The 18,500-nt window shown below is 40.6% G+C and overlaps 2 protein-coding genes across 6 annotated transcripts in view; one reads left to right on the forward strand and one right to left on the reverse strand.

The window, feature by feature from the left end:
- NTRK2 (neurotrophic receptor tyrosine kinase 2) overlaps nucleotides 1–18,500 on the forward strand; it is a 414,769-nt gene that overhangs the window by 56,813 nt on the left and 339,456 nt on the right. The gene's annotated exons all lie outside the window — the stretch shown is intronic.
- SLC28A3 (solute carrier family 28 member 3) overlaps nucleotides 1–18,500 on the reverse strand; it is a 114,656-nt gene that overhangs the window by 24,935 nt on the left and 71,221 nt on the right. The window contains 6 exon segments of the mRNA XM_042447761.1: nucleotides 1,243–1,373; nucleotides 2,659–2,784; nucleotides 4,719–4,799; nucleotides 6,328–6,408; nucleotides 12,045–12,122; nucleotides 15,869–15,982. Coding sequence (XP_042303695.1) covers nucleotides 1,243–1,373; nucleotides 2,659–2,784; nucleotides 4,719–4,799; nucleotides 6,328–6,408; nucleotides 12,045–12,122; nucleotides 15,869–15,982 — 611 coding nt within the window.

Here is an 18,500-nt window from a genome sequence, read left to right on the forward strand (position 1 = left end):
TTTTAAGTTATAGGAGAGTAGATTTCAACTGAACATTGGAAGAAACATTTTGACAGTAAGAGCAGTTCAGCAAAGGAACCAATTGCCTGGAGAAGTGGTGGGGTCTCCTTCTTTTATGTCTTCAAAAAGAGGTTGGACAGGTACCTGCTGGAGATGCTATTTAATTGAAGCAGGGGGTTGGCCTCAGTGCCCCATGAAGCTCCTTCCAATTATATGATTCTACAATTCTGTGATTCCATGTCACTTCTCAATCTTTTTTGCTCTAGACTAAGGATGCTCAGCTCAAATTTTGCATAGAATTTGGTTTCCAGATCATCTTGGTGACCTCTTCATTTACAACTACTAAACTTCTTCATTTACAGCACCTTTCTAGTGCATCCCTTGATCCACTAGGGGCCACATTGTTTTTTCCACTGTAAAAATTCTGCTGTCACAATTACTACTAAAAACCTCAGTGGTACTCTCTACAGGTGGATGTAAGGCTCCCTTCACTCTACAAGCAGGGTGGAGCATTTATTTCTTTTCTGAAATGGAAGGGGGAAATGGGGCCTTTCTATGACTTCATGTGATACCAATGAATTTCAATGGCATGCTTGTGTTGCTGATTTTGTCAATTGTGGCAATAGGCAGTTAAATCAAGAGTGCAGGTAGAAGCAGATGGCTATACAGTATATTTCTATGGTACTCTTACAATTAATGGAAAGATAACATGGATGAAAAGATGCATTGTTCTGAACAGAGTAATAAACTTATTGCATGGCACTTGGAGGAACAGAACAGAACAGAACAGAACAGAACAGGGGGAAAACATGTGCTACCACATGGGGGAAGTCTCCAAGCTGTTACCCAGCTGTTCCATGGCAGTCAATTTTGAAGAACGATTCAAAATTGTCCTTCAAAATCATCTGCCAGGAACGGCTGGGGATTACCAGCAGCATCGGTGGCATTCTCCCATGCTGTAACACGTTCCTCCCCCATTCTGTTCCGTTCAGTTCCATTCTATTCCATTCCCGTTCCTCCAAGTGCTGTGTGATGAACTTATAAATCCAAATTTGCCAGTAGGGGGTTTAAAAAAAAAACCAGTGGTGGGAGATGAGGCTGCATACAGCCATCTAGTTATTTTCTACTCCTAGTTGACAGATATTTCCTTAATGGTGACTAGTGTAACCAGCGAACATGTTTATATGACTTTTTCCAATTTTGACTAAATCTTGTTGTCAGGCAGGCACACCACCTCCTTACCCTTTCCCAAGGCTTGTGCCCTGCTGTAAAGTTATCTGGGGTTGCTCAGTCTCAGGCCAAAAGAGCTTAGCAATAGCCAAAGCTGCTGGTGCTGACATCACAGACGCAGTTAATAAGTGGGTAGCTGAAACCTGAAATTTCAAAGGGTAAAAAGATCACATTATATTCAGAAGGTGTTAAGGATTATTCCTCTGCAGAGTACCTTCTCAACTTGGCACCCTCCAGATGCCAGCACATCTGAAGGGGGTTATGATAGGTAGGACTATGTTAGGAGTTATAGTCCAATGCATCTGGAGGATCTATCTATCTATCTATCTATCTATCTATCTATCTATCTATCTATCTATCCATCCATCCATCCATCCCTAGCATGCAACCCAGTTTCATCTCTGGCACCTGTAGAAGGCAGAAGTTGAAACATTGCACTTGATATGCATGTTAAGGTTCTTTTTGTTAATCCCTTCAAATACACATGTGTAAAAAAACTGATGTGTTACTATGACAATCAACACATCAAAACATGAACTAGAATTCTTTTTCACTTTTTGCAATATATCTCATTATGAAAAATGACCAGGAATGGGTTTTTTTTTAGTGAACTCTGGCTTTTTTAAGTTGGAGTGTGAGATCTTGTATGCAGGAAGAAATCTAGACAGATTCTGAAATTCATAAATACTGTCAACAAAATCAGTTCTCCTAGGGCCATTCTTATCAAGGAGAAATGGCATCATCTATCTCCACACAAGAAGGTGGCATTAGCAGATATGAGGGAACTCCAAGATTTGCAGAACAAAAGGCATAAAGTGAAATACCCCAAAGGTCACATAGTGAGGAATTGGAATGGTCATTGAGCGCAAAATGCTCACTCGGTACATTTGTGACACTTACAGGCTTTTAAAAAATGTGCACACCAGAAAATGCGTACCTTTGAAAACTGTCTAAAAATGCTTCAGTCAAAATAAAGCTGAATACAAAAGTTTGGGGTGAAAATATACAAATATTTATGTAGGATTTTTTTTTTTTTTTTTTACAATTCTCAGAGTCAACACAGAATAAGGATAGAATGAGAATGCTGGTGTGATAACACAATGAGAACAAAATGAGAACATGGCTACTAGGTTTTCACATCCCTGGATGTCCCTGTTCACAACATAGCAATTAATCCATAGTGAAAACGTTGTTTTCATCATATTAAAAATTACCTGCTTTCTTCTATTTTGGATAGAAGTGAAAATGGAAGGGGGAGGATAGTTGAAGGAAAAAACTGTGAACAAATTACTTGTTTTCAAACTGTATGGTTGGTGGAAGGAATAAATTGTTCCATTTAATGTTGTTTTCTACTATGGGAACACCATGGAGAAAGAGAGAGAGAGAGAGAGAGAGGTTTGGAAAATAACAGGGTGTTTACATTCTTACCCCAAAAGAAATATAGGCTCCTAAGACACTTCCAGCAATGGTGGCAAACCCCGCTGTCATGATGGCATGGAGTTCTGACTTTGTAACATAGGGCAAATAAGGCTTCACTAAGAGTGGAGATTCTGACTGGAAGATACAGGGAATAAAAGACAACAAAACAAGTAAATTTGAGACACAACTTCATATTGTTTTACGTTATTCATGGAATAGACTCACACTGTAATTACTTCAGTTCAACTTCATTTCCTCCTCCACTATAAACTAAATACATGTACAGAATCTTTTCAAAACTATGCCTTCTAGTCATGACTGGCCTGTCTTTTGGTACAGAGAGATGAGGATGTCAGCCAGAAGATTTAGCATATGCCATGAAAGGACAGGATTTTTTTGTCTGTTATTTAATTTCTTATGCTTCTATTTATACTGTAAGGAAGGGAAAGATGGTATTGTGAGATCTTCTGTCTTAGGTGCCCAGACAAGCCAACTAGCCTAGGGTATTGTACAATGTGCCTTGACTGTCTGTGGGTGTGTGCATGAGCGTGCAACTATTGTTGTTGTTGTCGTCATCATCATCATCATTTATTTATATTGTGCCATCGGTGTACACAGCACTTTACATAAATGTTCTACAACTGTTAATTTTGACAGTTTCTTGCCCTCAGGCTTACAATTTAAAAAGACATGAGACACATGGGAAAAGGGGGATGGCAGTAAGGGAGGGGATTAAATCATGCAGATGCTTGCTTCTGTTTTCTCACTCCAAGACTACAGTTGGGATGGAGGAAGGGCCTTTCTTCCTTCAGCTGCTGGCCCTAGGCATAATGAAGCTGTGCCCGCCTGTTCTTCTTTCCTCTTAGAGGCCACAGCAATGGCAATTAGGATGAAGGGAGGAGGCATGTGCCATTAGCTGCCCTGCCTCAGACAGCAAAATGTTCTAAGTTACCATTACTTCTATTGTTTGGCTGCTCCAGTACAGCTGTCTCTCATGTGTTCTTCTCTCATCAGAACTGCTTGTGCATGCAGCATTTTTCTGTAACTGATTGTTTTCCCTTATTATGTATCTGACCTTCCCCGCTTGATCACATTCCCTTTTTGAATGTATATTGTCAGCCATTTAGAAAATGCCTCCCTGAAGGCAGGCAACCATAAACATGACTGGATTTTCAGCCCCAGAAAGTGTGCTATGTTCCCTGAACCGATTGATACGGAAACCTGCTGGTGAGGTCCTTGTCAACTGCCTTGTCAATAAGTATCTACTTTGCCTTCTTTATATTTCTTAGTAGCTCATCTATCCCTTGGAAATGAGAAACTCTGGATATGAGTTTCTTTCATCTTCATCAGGGTCTTAGCTAATATTTTTAGCAAATATGGTGGAGAATAGTTTCAAAAGAAATATATGGCCTGGGGCCCTTTCACACTGCATAGTTATAACACTATGCCAACACTTTAACTGCCATGGCAACATCCTGTGGAATCCTGGGATTGGTAGCCTGGTGAGACAGTAGAGCTCTCTCATTGATAATTCTAAATGCTCTTCCCTAAACTGTAAATCCCAGAATTCCATGCAGCCATGACAGTTAAAGCGAATCATAGCTCCATAGGTGTGTAGTATGAAAAGGACACTGAGCACCAAGTCAAAGTTGGATAAATTCAACAGAGCCAGGATCCAGTTTATACAAAGAAACAATGGCACAAAAGATGGAGGCTATATGGTGCCTTTGAGACAGCTCTGCCTAACCCAGCTTGGTACTCTCCAGAAGGTGCCTTGGAATGATGGGAACACATTGGGCTAGAAAAAGATGGCTCAGGTGATGTCAGTTTTCCCCTTTCCTGGTAGCATTCTGTGCAATTAAGATAACCACATTCTTCCCTCATTAAAGGAAATGCTTCAGTACTAGAGCATATTTAACTTCCAAAAGAAGGATATATATTTGTACTCCTTTCTCTCTTGGGGGAGGAAAATTGCTTTTTGTAATGACAAATCTTACCACATGGCCAATTTTTAATTCAAGAAGTATGCCCAAAGGTTATTAGATTATTTTTCTATTGCACAACCTTACCTGTCCCACAAATATATTGCCAGCTGCAACTAAGGATTCAACAGGACTTGTCCCTAAGGTAATTTGCATTACCCATCCAACCTAAGAAAAGAAAGTTATATGGAAAATTAGTCTTCTGGTGTTCTCAAGCTGCTTAAATTACCATTTTCACACAGGTTAACTCATTTTCAGCCTTCATAGGGAATACCTTTTGGCATTTAATTCACATAAATATCATTTTATTACTATACAGGAATTCTCAAAAGGTGAGGCAGGCCTCCCTGGGAAGCAGGTGATGTTGATGGACTGTTGCCACCAGGGAAATGGAGTAAGTATCATTCTGCCCTGGGCTCAAGCTAAACTGCACTTTCCTGGATGCTGAGCGAACTTGACCTGTTAACAAAATTTTCATGAATAAATCTATTTATATTGAGTTGTACTGTCATGGGACTATATAGGGCACATTATCAGAATAGAGCTTAGAATAGAACTTTTTTGAATACACCACATAGAGGGATTCTGACATAACTCTGGAACAGAATATTAGGGGTTGCATAATATAGGTTGGGTAGCTTTTGAAAATGTTAGTATGATACCCACAGAAATATGCATCCACTAAGAGTCACCCAAAAATAAAACAGCCCAGGAATTTGACCCTACATTGTTAGGATAACCTGTCTTGGTCATGCTTGAGACTTTCTACCAGCTGTGTAAACATCTAAAAAAAGAAGAAATGTGTCTTGTATCAAACACTCTTTGCCTGATAAAGAGGCCCAGACAGGAGTTCAGCACTGCAGTGTGAAAACAGAACAATTTGGGTTGATGGAAGAGAGGTGATCAAGAAAGATGAATGGTAAGTGGGTGGGTAGGAAGGGGGAAACCTTAATTTGGATTCTGGGGCTTGGAGATCAAAAAGATAACTTTTTCAAGCTGTGGTTTGGACCAAGGTATTTTGGAACTCCCAGCCATCATAGTCAATACATAGTCATCACAATGCTTCTTAAGCTATCTCATGTGGAGTACTGTCAGGTTATTTTTCCCAATGTGCCAGAGGATGGAACCATATTTGTGCCTATTGGTTACAATTGTTTCTTTCTTTCTTTCTTTCCTGGAAACTTGTTCCAGACTAGCAGCCAATAGTTCACGGATTGACTCTAGTCCACAGGGTCCCCTTAGGGTGTCACTTGGTGTGGTTTGTACCCCCTGCACCCCCTAGTGATGCTCCTGACTCAAACCAAACTAAAACCCTGGCCTGAAAACAACTAGATGTAACTTTCAGTCACTACTGAGACTGCATCTGTACTGCAGAAGTAATGCAGTTTGATACCACTTTAACTGCCATGGCTGAATGCTATGGAATTCCAGGATTTGTAGTTTTGTCATATATTTAGCCTTCTCTCTCAGAGTGTTGGGGTGCCACAACAAACTACAAATCCCAGAATTCCATAGCACTGACCCATGGCAGTTGAAGTGGTGTCATATGGCATTAATTTTGCAGTGTGGCAGTAGCCTGGGAGTAATGTTGTAGTTTGCTTAAGGGTTCAGCACTGACGAAATTGGCCTGCTGACCTGTGTGTGCCAAACCTGCTGTAGACTAAGACTGGAGTGAGAAAAGTGCTATAGGTTTTACCTTTTTAATAAGCCACTGCATGAATCCAATATGGTAGAGCATAGACATCACTGTGCTGAAGAAAATAACTATAGGCAGCACCTAAATTCGACAGAGAAGAGAATAATTTCCAGTATCAAAAATTTTTGTTTTCTAGATTTCCACACAGAAATAAAGGGATTCAGAGGGTCTTTATAGGCTATGGACTTGAAACAAGTAAAAATCATAGAACAACATGTAGAATGAACAGCAGTATTGATTGCAAAGATTATTTACAGGCTGCCACAATTCACAAGCCACCAAAAGCCTGGATAAATAAAAATAGGACTAAAATGTCATCAGCATAGATGCTGATGAGTATGCCTGGATATGAAGTTTCTTAGCACAGGTGTCATTGGAAGCAACCTTGGAAGGTGAAGGCACCTGGAGTAGGGCATCTGCCAATTAGCTTGAAACAGCCTTCCTCAAACCAATACCCCACAGAAGTCCTCAAGCATAGATCCCACAAGCCTGAGACAACGCCGCTAATGGCAATGTTGTTTTTTAGGGATATGCAGTCTGACACACCTGGAAGATGCCAGGCTGGGGCAGGCTCTCTTAAAATAGAGGCAGGCTTTGATGGAAGGCATAAGTGCTCCTTAATATAATCTGATAATAGCCCAGAAGCAGATGAAAAGGAGCCCTGGTGGCGCAGTGGTTAAATGCCTGTACTGCAGCCATTCACTCAAAACCACAAGGTTGCGAGTTCAAGACCAGCAAAAGGGCCTAAGCTCGACTCAGGCTTGCATCCTTCCAAGGTCGCTAAAATGAGTACCCAGACTGTTGGGGGCAAATTAGCTTACTTGCTAATTAGCTTACTTGCTGTTCACCGCTATGATCTTTGGAATAGCGGTATATAAATATAACAAATTATTAAATTATTATTAATTTCCATCCATCCCAACTGCCACTGCCCTGAGCTTGAAGAGAGAGGAAAAAATGATAGGCACGCCAAGGCCCAGAAGCAGATGAAAGGCCCTGGCCACAGAGAGAAATAAGAAGAGGCAGGCACAGCTCCACTGTGCCTAGGCTCAGAAGCAGCTGAAAGGCCCCACCTCTCTTCCAATATTGGAGAAAATTTTGCAAGTAACCATTCTCAACTGCAAGAGGTAAATAAGCAAAAATCCCCAATCCTGTTACTAGGGGTTAATGCTGCATAGAGCATGAAAAGGACATAGAACAGTGGTTACTTCCAACATGGTGGTTTAACTTTCAAGGTTTTCAGCACCTCCCAATCAGATAAATGTATTAGAGATTTGCTAAACCATTATCGGAAATGGTAATACTGACTTGGATTATAGCCTTTTAGGCCACACTGACTGCCTAACAATGATAAAATAATGATTAATTAAAGCACCTCCCTAGCCACATATTTTACCTATTAATAAGCAATACTCCAACATTTACTTCCTTGGTTAGGGCCAGGTGTCCTTCACAATAAGGCTTTTGATTATTGTACCAAAGCAAAATACTTTGGGACTATGCATCACTGAGCAGGAACACAGAGTGCTTTTAAAATAATAATTTTAAAATTTCTGCCACATTCCAGGCTTGTTAGCAGAACAGAAACAGCAAATCAAAGCAGCACATCTGTGACCATCAGAATAGCAGGTAATTAGGTCTGTCTGTTCCCTGCAGCACAAATCGACTGTGGCATTGGGTCTCAGACTTTAATATTTAGGCCTTCAGCTCCCATAAGCCCTGGACCACCAGGAAAGCAGTAAGTGATTCTGGGAGTTGAAATCTGAAACATGTGAAGGACAAAAGGGTGAGAACTACTACTCTTTGGAATGCTTGACAAACCTGGATTTTGAGAGGAGGAGAATTCTATTCTCCTGTATAGCAGAAAAGAAATATTGAGAGATCTCTGGGGTGAACCAGGGATGAATAGCCCCTCATCATTTTTTTAAAGCAGGGTTTAAATATTTATTGACATGCTTGATCAAAAGAAAAAAGAAAAGAAAGCACCATCCATATGGATATAGATAACCAACAGTGTTGGTGGAACTTTGGATGAAAGAAAGGAAACCAATTTGGAAAGGGCAGACTGCAGTAACACTTGGATGTGCTGAAGTGGTAGCAGTGGCTCTAGTCAGTGGTGGACAACTGGGAGAGGCTAGGGAGTCTTGGAGGGCACCCCCCCCAAAAAAAAACATTCAAAAGGCTTCCCCCACACACTAAAAATGAGCCTAAAAGGACTTTAGGGGATGTGGGAGGATGTGCTATTGCAATCCCTGCTCTAGTAGCATTTAAACAAAAAGAAAGAGAAGCAGCTGATGCATCAAACATGGAAAAGGAACATGTGTTTGAATGCAGTCACCCCCAGCATCAATGGGTTTTGAGGGATAATGAGAGAGATGCAGTCCCATGACATCTGGAAGGCCACAGTGTTTCTCATGCCTGCCATAAAAGAATATTAGGTATATAAGCTAGTGCAGCTAGAAGAAGAGCTAAGAACCTAAAGGAGCCTGAAGGGCCTCCACTTCAGGAGGAGGAAGAGGAAAAAGAGAGAGTAGGAGCGAGAAAACAAAAGAAAGAGGAGTGGGGAGTGCAGTTCCTGGAGTGGTGAAACATCAGAAGCTCACAGGTTGACTAATGCAGTGACAATCTATCAGATGTTAATGACCCCAAATTATTGTTTTTAACTATATCGTCTTCACATTGCGACTACTTTCCCCCTCAATAGTACAGAAAAATCTAACTAGAATAAACAAACCAAGCCAACAAGAACACAGAATGAGTTTCTACTACATTCTGCAGTTCAAGCCATCCATGATCTGAGGGTGAACATATTTATATTCTTTCCCTGCCACCACCTTGGAAATAAACATTTAAGCAGTTCATTAAAAAAACAACACACTTTTCTATTTAAAAAAAAAACCCTTACCATATATTAGAAAACCAACCAGTTTTAGAAACTAATTTGTCAGCACTAAAACACTCTTGGTCCAATGGGCAGAACCAAGCCTGGCATTTAAATATTAAAGCTTCTAACTGAGTTAAAATTAATATGTTCTAGGATCATAGGTTTAAAGTCTGATAGAGAGCACAATCTATTTTGAGAAGTGTGAGGTGAAATCTATTATGTCACATGGCACAGAGATTAAGCTAACTGAGCCTTTTATCAGCTTCCAAGGAACCCTGTGTTCCTTTCCTACTGGTGAACACCTGTGGATGTTGCCTGAGAGCTGAAATGTAACTTTTCAAATTGTTCTACTGTGATGTATATATATATTTTTTTTAAAAAGGAAGAGAAATAGAAAAGATATAAGCTTTTGAACAGTTCTCAAAAATCGCCCCCTCTGGGATGGATGTAGAACGTGATGGGAACATCCGGTGGCAGCGGCAGCATTCCTCTGTGCTGTTAGCCCCATCCTGTTCTCATCACATCCCCTTTTTGGAATGCGATGGGCCCGTTCTAGGGCCAGTGCAATAAAGTTCATGGAGACTAGCGCAATTGGATCATTGACAGGTTCCCTCAGCCAATGACAAGGGATGCCCTAACTGTGCTTCAGGGATACAGCAGCTATGAATTGGAGGTGTTGCAATGCAATAAGAATTGTTAAAGCTGTTTTCCCCCCAGATCTAATCATGGTTTAAAAGCTGTGTATAGTAATTTCCAAAATCTTTGTTGAAATGTATTAGATTATGCTATGTTTTTATCTTTATTGTATTAATTCCTGTGAAATTAAATCACTGTACATTTTGCCATTAAGTTACATTTTTGTTAAGTGGTCTAGATCCCAGTCTTGGACATAAGTTCTTGTCTGTTGTTTGCTTGGGAAAGACATCTCCTCTGGTAGCTGAAATGGATCTGTTCCTCATGAAAGGTACATTGCTTCCTAAATGCTTCATCATTACAACTCAGAGTATGAACTGTATTTTGAGAAGTAATTTGCTATTTGTTATTCATGATTTAAAAGAAGCATATGTTGCTAATTATTCAAAGAGCAACTTCTTATGCCACAGGAAATTTTAAATTATTTTAAATTGTGATGCTCAAAATAAAGGTATGTAAAAATGAAGGGCCCTTTAAATGGCCTGGGCAATCTCCTCAGTCCAATGAATATGAGAGCTGAGAGAGAGAGAAAGAATGAGAGGCAAAATATCTTATTGCTTCATATTCTCTGTTCAAGTAGTGAAGAGATGTAAAGGGCTGGTTGCTGGGCAACATGCCGTTCTGAAGAGGTCAAGGATTACTAAGATCCAAGGAGAGAAGATCTTGGACCGACATTTTATTGATTTCTTAGATGAGTTAGAGTACACATGTGGGCCAAGATTACCTTTTTGAAAAAACCCTCTTGACAATCCACTCAAATTTTCAGAATCTTCCCCCCTTTCAGTCAATAATTATTCTTAAAACCACTACCACCACATCAAAACCCCCACTCAAAATCCAAAATCCAATTATTAATCCCAGCCAGAGTAGCCCTACTTAATAGGAACTCATGTAAGTGTTGAATTACCAGGTTCCTATTGATAAAACTGATCTGCTATGGTTGGGGCTACAACTTAAATTTAGGCAAAAATACTCTGTGATAGTACAGTCAGCTTTCCATATCCATGGATTCTTTATTCGTGGATCCAAGCATTCACAGCTTAAAAATATTCAAAAAATATATACATTTCGAAGAGCAAACCTTGATTTTGCCATTTTTTATATAAAGGTCACCATTTTACTATCCATTGTATTTGAGCATGTGCGGATTTTGGTATCCACAGATGGTCCCGGAACCAAACCCCAGTGGATATCAAGGGCCCACTGTATCACAAAGACACAGGGGTAGCATGATGTAGTGGACAAGGATTCTGGGAAAACAAGGTTCAAATCCCCACTCAACCAAGCAAACTCATCAAGTGAGCTTGGACAAATCAACTCTCAGATTTAGAGGAGGGCTATGGCAAATCCCTTCTGATTAAACCTTAGCCACCCTCTCAAAAATCCACCATACTTATGATATGGTCGCCATAACCTGGAGTTGACTTGAAGCTGAAGGTGACTTGAAGTTGGCATAATAATAATAAAAAAAAATCAAGATTATATAAACAACAAGGTCAGCTTTGTGCTAGAGGTTTGCACTGTTGTTTAGCTTGTAGATCCTTAATAATGCTTATCTAAGCAAACATTACAGTTTTAGCCTATCTAAATTTGGATTTCCCTTCCCCAGACTCAACACCAGTGTGCTGGCCAATATATCTCACTGGGCTGAAACAGATGGCCCTTTTACTCGTATACTACCATCTGTGTGGCTTCGGAACGTGACGATTTGATACTTCATGGTCTGGAGCTGCTGGGAATCTGGCTTCAAGCTGCCCGGCTGCCCAGATACGGGCTAGCTTCCAGGCACTCCAGGGTAACAGTGTTTACATGCTGTATGCCACTGGAGCATCATGAAGCTGGCTTCCAGCTGTGGCACGGGCAACAAAGCCGGCTTTTTGCTGGCCAAAAAAGGAGTGGCTCTTCCCCACTATTTTTTGGCCAGCTTCAAGGCAGATTGGGGCCATGGTATGTGCTTTCCTCAGCTCCAATCCGGCTTTGAAAGGGGCGGCCTGTTTTGTCTCACTGTTTTAGCAGAAGATGATTGCCACTGTTCTTCTCTTTCACAGCCCACACCTCCTACAGAAGAGAAGACCTGCTGAACAGAATCCTAAACAGAAATACTACTTTTAGGGGGAATAAACCACCACTTATAACTTACCTTGAAGGCAAAGAAGTGATCAGTGTATTTTTCCCCAAATACAAATTTAGCTCCAGCATCTGTGTATCCCAAGAAAGTCTTAAATGAAAAGAAAACATAGTTATTAAAAAAACAAACACAAATTAGCAACATATCCCTCCTATTAACTTATCAGTCACCTTGAACTAGATGTGTTTTAACTGGTATGCCTGTTTAGGTGGCCCTGTTCATTTGGGAATAATTAGGGGAACAGAGCCAGGAAAAATGCTTTTTTCTGTTAAGGATCACTCAGATTCTGGATTGTAATGATATTTACTCTTGTTAAAAGTAACTTTCTAAATTCAATATTTACTCAAAAGCAAGCCCTGTGGCATTTAGTGAAATTTACTAAAGTGTTAGTTTGTACTTTAACTTATCTGAGGTGAGACTTAGGGAGCTGGGTATGTTTAGCCTGGAGAAGACAAGGTTAAGAGGTGATATGATAGTCTTGTTTAAATATTTGAAAGGGTTTCATATTGAGGATTATTATTGTTATTATTAACCTTTATTTATAAAGCGCTGTAAATTTACACAGCGCTGTACATACAATCTTTTTAATTGGACGGTTCCCTGCCCTCAGGCTTACAATCTAAAAAGACACGACACAAAAGGAGAAGGGAAAGGTGGTGGGGAAGGGGCCTCTCTAGTAGGATAATACATATAAAATACATAGCAATACAGGAAATGATTCAATAAAACAGACAACAAAAGAACATCAAATAGCAAGTGACAATTATGCAATACCTGGGAATGCTTCTCTGAACAGGATGGTTTTCAACTCCGTTTTGAAGCTGATTAAAGAAGTGATGGCTCTTGCTCGCAGGGGAAGAAGGTTCCAGGAGTGAGGGGCAGCGAGTGAAAAGGGGCGAATCCTAGATGGGGCAGAGGAAATCCTGGGCTGGGACAGCAGACCTTGACTACCAGAACAGAGGGCCCGAGAGGGAAGGTGAGGAGAAATAAGGTCTGATAAGTAAGGAGGGGCCAGCCCATGGAGGGCTTTAAACATTGACAGCAGGAGCTTATACTGAATGTGGAGAGAGAGGGGGAGCCAGTGAAGGGATGCCAACACAGGAGAGATGTGGTCAGAGTGGTGGGTGGATGTGATAATGCGTGCAGCTGAAAGCTGAACAGAGATTAAAGGACGGAGGTGAGAAAGAGGAAGTCCAGCCAGGAGGACGTTACAGTAATCGAGTCGTGAGACCACTAGGGCATGGACCAGGATCTTGGCAGTAGAGGCGGAGAGATATGGTCGGATTTTGGTAATATTGTACAAAAAAATCTACAAGCCTTGGCTGTGGTCTGGATCTGAGGGGTACACGACAGAGAAAAGATAAAACCAAGACTGCGGGCTTGCTGGACTGGTTGAATAGAAATGTTGTCCACAGAGACAGAAAAGGAGTGTTGAAGGGTGGACTTAGGAGGAAAGACAAGAAGCTTCATCTTGGACATGTTGAGCTTCAAACGCCGATGGCGCATTCACTGCGAGACAGCTGTGAGGCAAGACGAGACTTGCTGTTCAAGCCTTGGAGAAAGGTCAGGGGTGGAAAGATACAGCTGGGTGTCATCGGCATACAGGTGGTAGGAAAAACCAAAAGAGCTGATGAGTTTTCCTAAGGACAGTGTGTAGAGAGAAAACAGAAGGGGACCCAGAACAGAGCCCTGGGGAACTCCAACAGATAAGGGAACAGGAGAAGAAGTCTGACCCCCTGCAACTACTGCAAAAGATCTGTCTGACAAATAAGATCTAAACCAATCGAGAACAGAGTCTGAGAACCCAAGGTCAGAGAGTATGTCAACTAGGAGACAGTGATCAACGGTGTCAAAGGCAGCAGACAAATCAAGAAGGATGAGAACAGAGTAAAGGCCATTAGCCTTGGCCCGTAAAAGGTCATTTGAGATCATAGTGAGAGCTGTTTCTGTAGAATGCCTTGGGCGGAAACCAGACTGAAAGGGATCGAGAATGGAAGTGGCTTCAAGAAACTCAAGACAGTGAGAATAAACAACCCATTCCAAAACTTTAGAAAGAAAGGGAAGAAGAGAAATCGGACGAAAGCTAGACAAAGAGGAGGGGTCAAGAGAAGGTTTTTTCAGAATTGGGGAAATGAGAGCATGTTTGAAGTCTGACGGGAAGAAGCCTGTAGAGAGAGAGAGAGAGAGATTGAAGGTATGGAGAAGTGAGGGGAGAAAAGAGGGAGCTATAGAGATTAGAGGACGAGTAGGAATTGGGTCAAGAGAACAAGTTGCAGGTTTGGAAGAGTTCAGAAGTGTAAAGAGTTCATCCAAGGAAGCAGGAGGAAACACAGAAAATTTGTTAGGCGAGGGCAATAGAAGATTATGAGCAGAAGAAGAATCAGGAGGGACTATCTCAGAGCGAATAGTGGTAATCTTTGAGATGAAATAATTATCAAAGTCATTAGGAGAGAATGATGAAGAGACAGGAGGAGAGGGAGGTTTAAGCAAAGAGTTGAAGATGGAGAACAAATGCTGCGGGCGCCTCTCATTGGCAGAGATCAATGATTTGTAATAATTTTGTTTTGCCATAGACAGGGCGCGTGGGAAGGAAGAAAGAACAAATTTGTAATGAATAAAGTCAGCCCACTGTTTGGACTTTCTCCAAAGACATTCGGCTGCTCTAGAGCAGGACCGGAGAAACTTGATAATGGTGGTAAGCCAGGGCTGAGGCCTAGTCTTAGAGGAAGAAGTGCGTACAGAGACAGGGGCAAAGCGGTCAAGAGTCGAGGAAAGAGTGGAGTTAAATAGAGACATTGCTGAGTCCCTTCTCCTGCTATGGTGTGTGTGCGCGTGTGCGTGCGTGCGTGCACTGCTGCTGAGGCCTGCCACTTCTCCGCTGCTGTGGCACTCGAGGGGTCCAAGGAAGCACAGAAAGAGAAGGGACTTGGGTACACACCACTCCCTCCTCTTCTGCTACCATGGCACTCTGAGGTGAGTGAGCCAAAGCACCAAGGAAAGAGGGAGGCTGCCTTGGCTTGCTCATCCAATCTTACCTCTCCTTCCCTGGTGCCTTGGCTGGCTTGCCTGAGCCGGCTAGGGCACTGGGGAAGGAGGGCTGAGTGCATGTGTGTGCATCCCTTCCACCTTCTCTGGAGCCATCCAAGGCACTGGGGAAAGAGGTGTGTGTGCACATGTAGGCACCCCTCCCAGTGCCTAACTTGCATGGCAGGCACATGCACCGGGTGACACCAACACTATGGATATCATTGTTGGGTCCTATTCTGTGCATAAAATACATGTGACTTTTTTGTGCAGAATCTAACATTCCAGCATGGGAGTGTTATTTTCTGTGCAGGAAACAGGTTTTCTGTGCAGAAAACAAGTTTTTCCACATAGGAAATGAAATTTCTGTACAGAAAATTCTCTCTCCTATGCAAAAATCCCTGTTATATTTTCCCCACACAATAAATCCTGAATAAAACACCCTATAGTTGTCAAGGAATTTTCACAGTGGCGAAAAGATTATTAAATGATTTCTTCCTGCCCATGGGAACAAAATGTATCATGTTTTACCTCCCTATGTACTCTATAGAGATGTACTGGATACTTCCTTATACAACATCAAGTAAGTATTATGCTAGCATTACTGCTGGTTATGGTAACTTAAATAATCCAAAGAAATCCAGTTTCCACCACACCAACATTTACTTGACTTCTATGAGCACCAAATCCAACTGTTATATTAGTAATATACACAAATATATGCACACATACATGCACAAAGAGAGAGAGAGAGAGAGAGAGAGAGAAAGGGGTGGGAGAGATACAGTTATATATTTCCATCCAGGTCTTACCTGTACTTGAATACCAAGCCAATTGAATGTATCAAATCCTATTTTTGTCCTTAAGGTTATTAGTCCAAGGACAAATTGTAATCCTATTCCCCAGAAGACTGGTCTCCAGACAACCTAGTTATACAGAAGAACATGTTAAAACAAACAGTGGAAACCACTGGGCATAAAAACACTTTTTAAAAAATGATAAAATGGTTTTAATGCAATTGCTCAATGGTTTAATCACATTATGTTATGAGTTTTTATTTTATGTTTTTTGTTTTTAATTTTAATTTTTATGTTTTTATTTGCATCTGCTTTTTTAAAAATGTGGTTGTGACCTGTCCTTAGTCCCAGTTTGGGAAGAAAATGGTATAGAAATCAAATACATACATAAATGAATTCAATTATTTTACCCCTTCTAATAGTAAATTTGGATAGTAAGTGCTGAACTGATAAAATTCTTGCCACAAAAGGGACTGTAGCAGACAGTGGCCATGAGGCTAGGCAGTTTAAAAAGATATATATATATATATATATATATATATATGGGGGGAGACATAGTAATATACCTAACCCCCATACTTTGTAGGATACTGGAGGAGGAGGTGGCTGACTGGAACCATAAACAAAACCATAACTTATAAAGCAGTGAAAATGATCTGCGATACCTTTTTTTTAATAGGTTTCACTTGCTGCACACAAGCCTCAGTCCAATGCAGAGTTTGTATGTGTAACCCCATTCAGATCAATAGAATTAAACATGTCTAACTGAGATGAGATGTGGCCAAAAAGTGCAATTTTTGTCCCTTCCATACATTCATTTTTAGCACTGTTTTGCTATCTTTGCAGTTAATATAACTCTTAACTGGCTGAAAAGTCCACAGAACAAATTGAAAATCCAGATGCTAGGGTCAGTTAAAAAGTGAGCAATATTGATTCATGAGGTTTTGCAATGCTTGGTCATAACAAATTACATTATTTTTGGAAGTTGCATGAAGGTGCTGGTTTCACTGAGTTTTGTGGCTTCTGTAGAAGGTAAGTAGTTACAAATTCCACATGGATATTTAACTCTAGAAAATTTTGAATCCTATCTTACTCTGACAGCTGAAAGCTTCTTAGGAGAGTCCACATAATCCACTCTATGTACTGAAAGCATGCACAAGATTGTCACAAGAGTGGCAGCCTTACCCTCTGCTTTTTTTAGAATGCTGCAGCAATGCAGATGCATCAAATTATTCCATGCAAGAAAAGACCCTAGTTAAATTTCCTCCTCAGACAGAGTAGGCTTTTTGTGTGTACACTGGCACGCATGTTCAGCTTCTTCTGATATGATTCAAATATTCATTTGGTTGGGTATATGTCAGAAAGTTGTGTTGGTAACGGGAAAGACAGTGAAAGGCTGGCCAGAAGTTGGAAATTTTCATTTTTGGGTATGTGGCCATATTGGCTGGGTGATTCTTAGGGTTGTAGTCCATAAAAGTAATATTTTACAATTCTGAGGCAGGAAATCTAGGCCCAAGGAACCTTTGCATTTTCTTTCAACATGTATATGTGCAGGAGAGGAATCTTGTGAACATTTCTAATTCTGCATAAGGGGGAAAAAACCTAGCAAAGAGAGAAAAAGAAGATGGGATATGTATTTCTCTCTCTCTCTCTCTCTTGAGTGCTTTGCTTTTCTCAAGTTGGTCACACTATTATGTGATCACATGGAAGAATCCAATAATTTAAACTCCCATAGGTTATTTATTTTAGAATCTGAAGCAGTTCACTGTTCTCCCTTGCTCACTCAACACTGTATTTCTGTCCAGATGTACCAAACTAAGCAATTTTTAAGAGCACAGAGATCAGGTGAACCTATGTGACACATCCCATATTAATGTAATAAAACTGTGCTGTCACTGGCAACAAAAACACAAGAGTGAACACAGTGGAGCAGCTCATTTACATTCACTTCTCCTGCTGTGTACTATGTGCAGGATTATGGATTAAAAAAAACATCAAGCCAGTCATTCTTCCAGAAAAAGAAGTGTTATTGGAAGACTAGCTTATCTGATCAGTCACCTGTAAGAAATGCCTTGCTACATTTCTTATTTCCTCAGATAGAAAAAAGACTTGAAAGTTTTAGAAAAGAGATCAATGACACAGGGTGAACCAAAGCAGTGAATTAATAATCAATGACTCAGATGAAAGCCTTGTTGGGGCTCGGCATAAGAGCCAGAGTAGAAAAGTAAACTGGCCTTTTGGTGATCAAAGAAAATCTTTCTTCTAATGTCACTATCACATATAGGGCTGGAGCATTTTCTTTAGAAAATAAAGCCAGAAAAATAGAAAAGCCAACATGTTCAGAAGGAAAGGTGAAGGAAAAAATGGACTACTCCAAAGAGGATGTTAGGTATTCCTCTATATGCTGTGGTAACTCTTTACCTAGATTCTTCTTTTGGGTTAGTTTATTTCTTTCCCCCAGCCCCTAGAATTGATTTTAGTTTGTTGGAAGAAATATATCTCCAGAAGGAGAAGACAGAAGAGGACACAGATAAGAACAACATTTTCATATGTTCATTTGTATGAAAAGATGCAAATTTAGAAAGAATTTTTCTAATTAAATAGAAATACAATTCATTTATGTTGGAAAATTTAGGTTTGCATTCTC

Source organism: Sceloporus undulatus, chromosome 2, assembly GCF_019175285.1.
Source record: "Sceloporus undulatus isolate JIND9_A2432 ecotype Alabama chromosome 2, SceUnd_v1.1, whole genome shotgun sequence".
NCBI lineage: Eukaryota > Metazoa > Chordata > Lepidosauria > Squamata > Phrynosomatidae > Sceloporus > Sceloporus undulatus.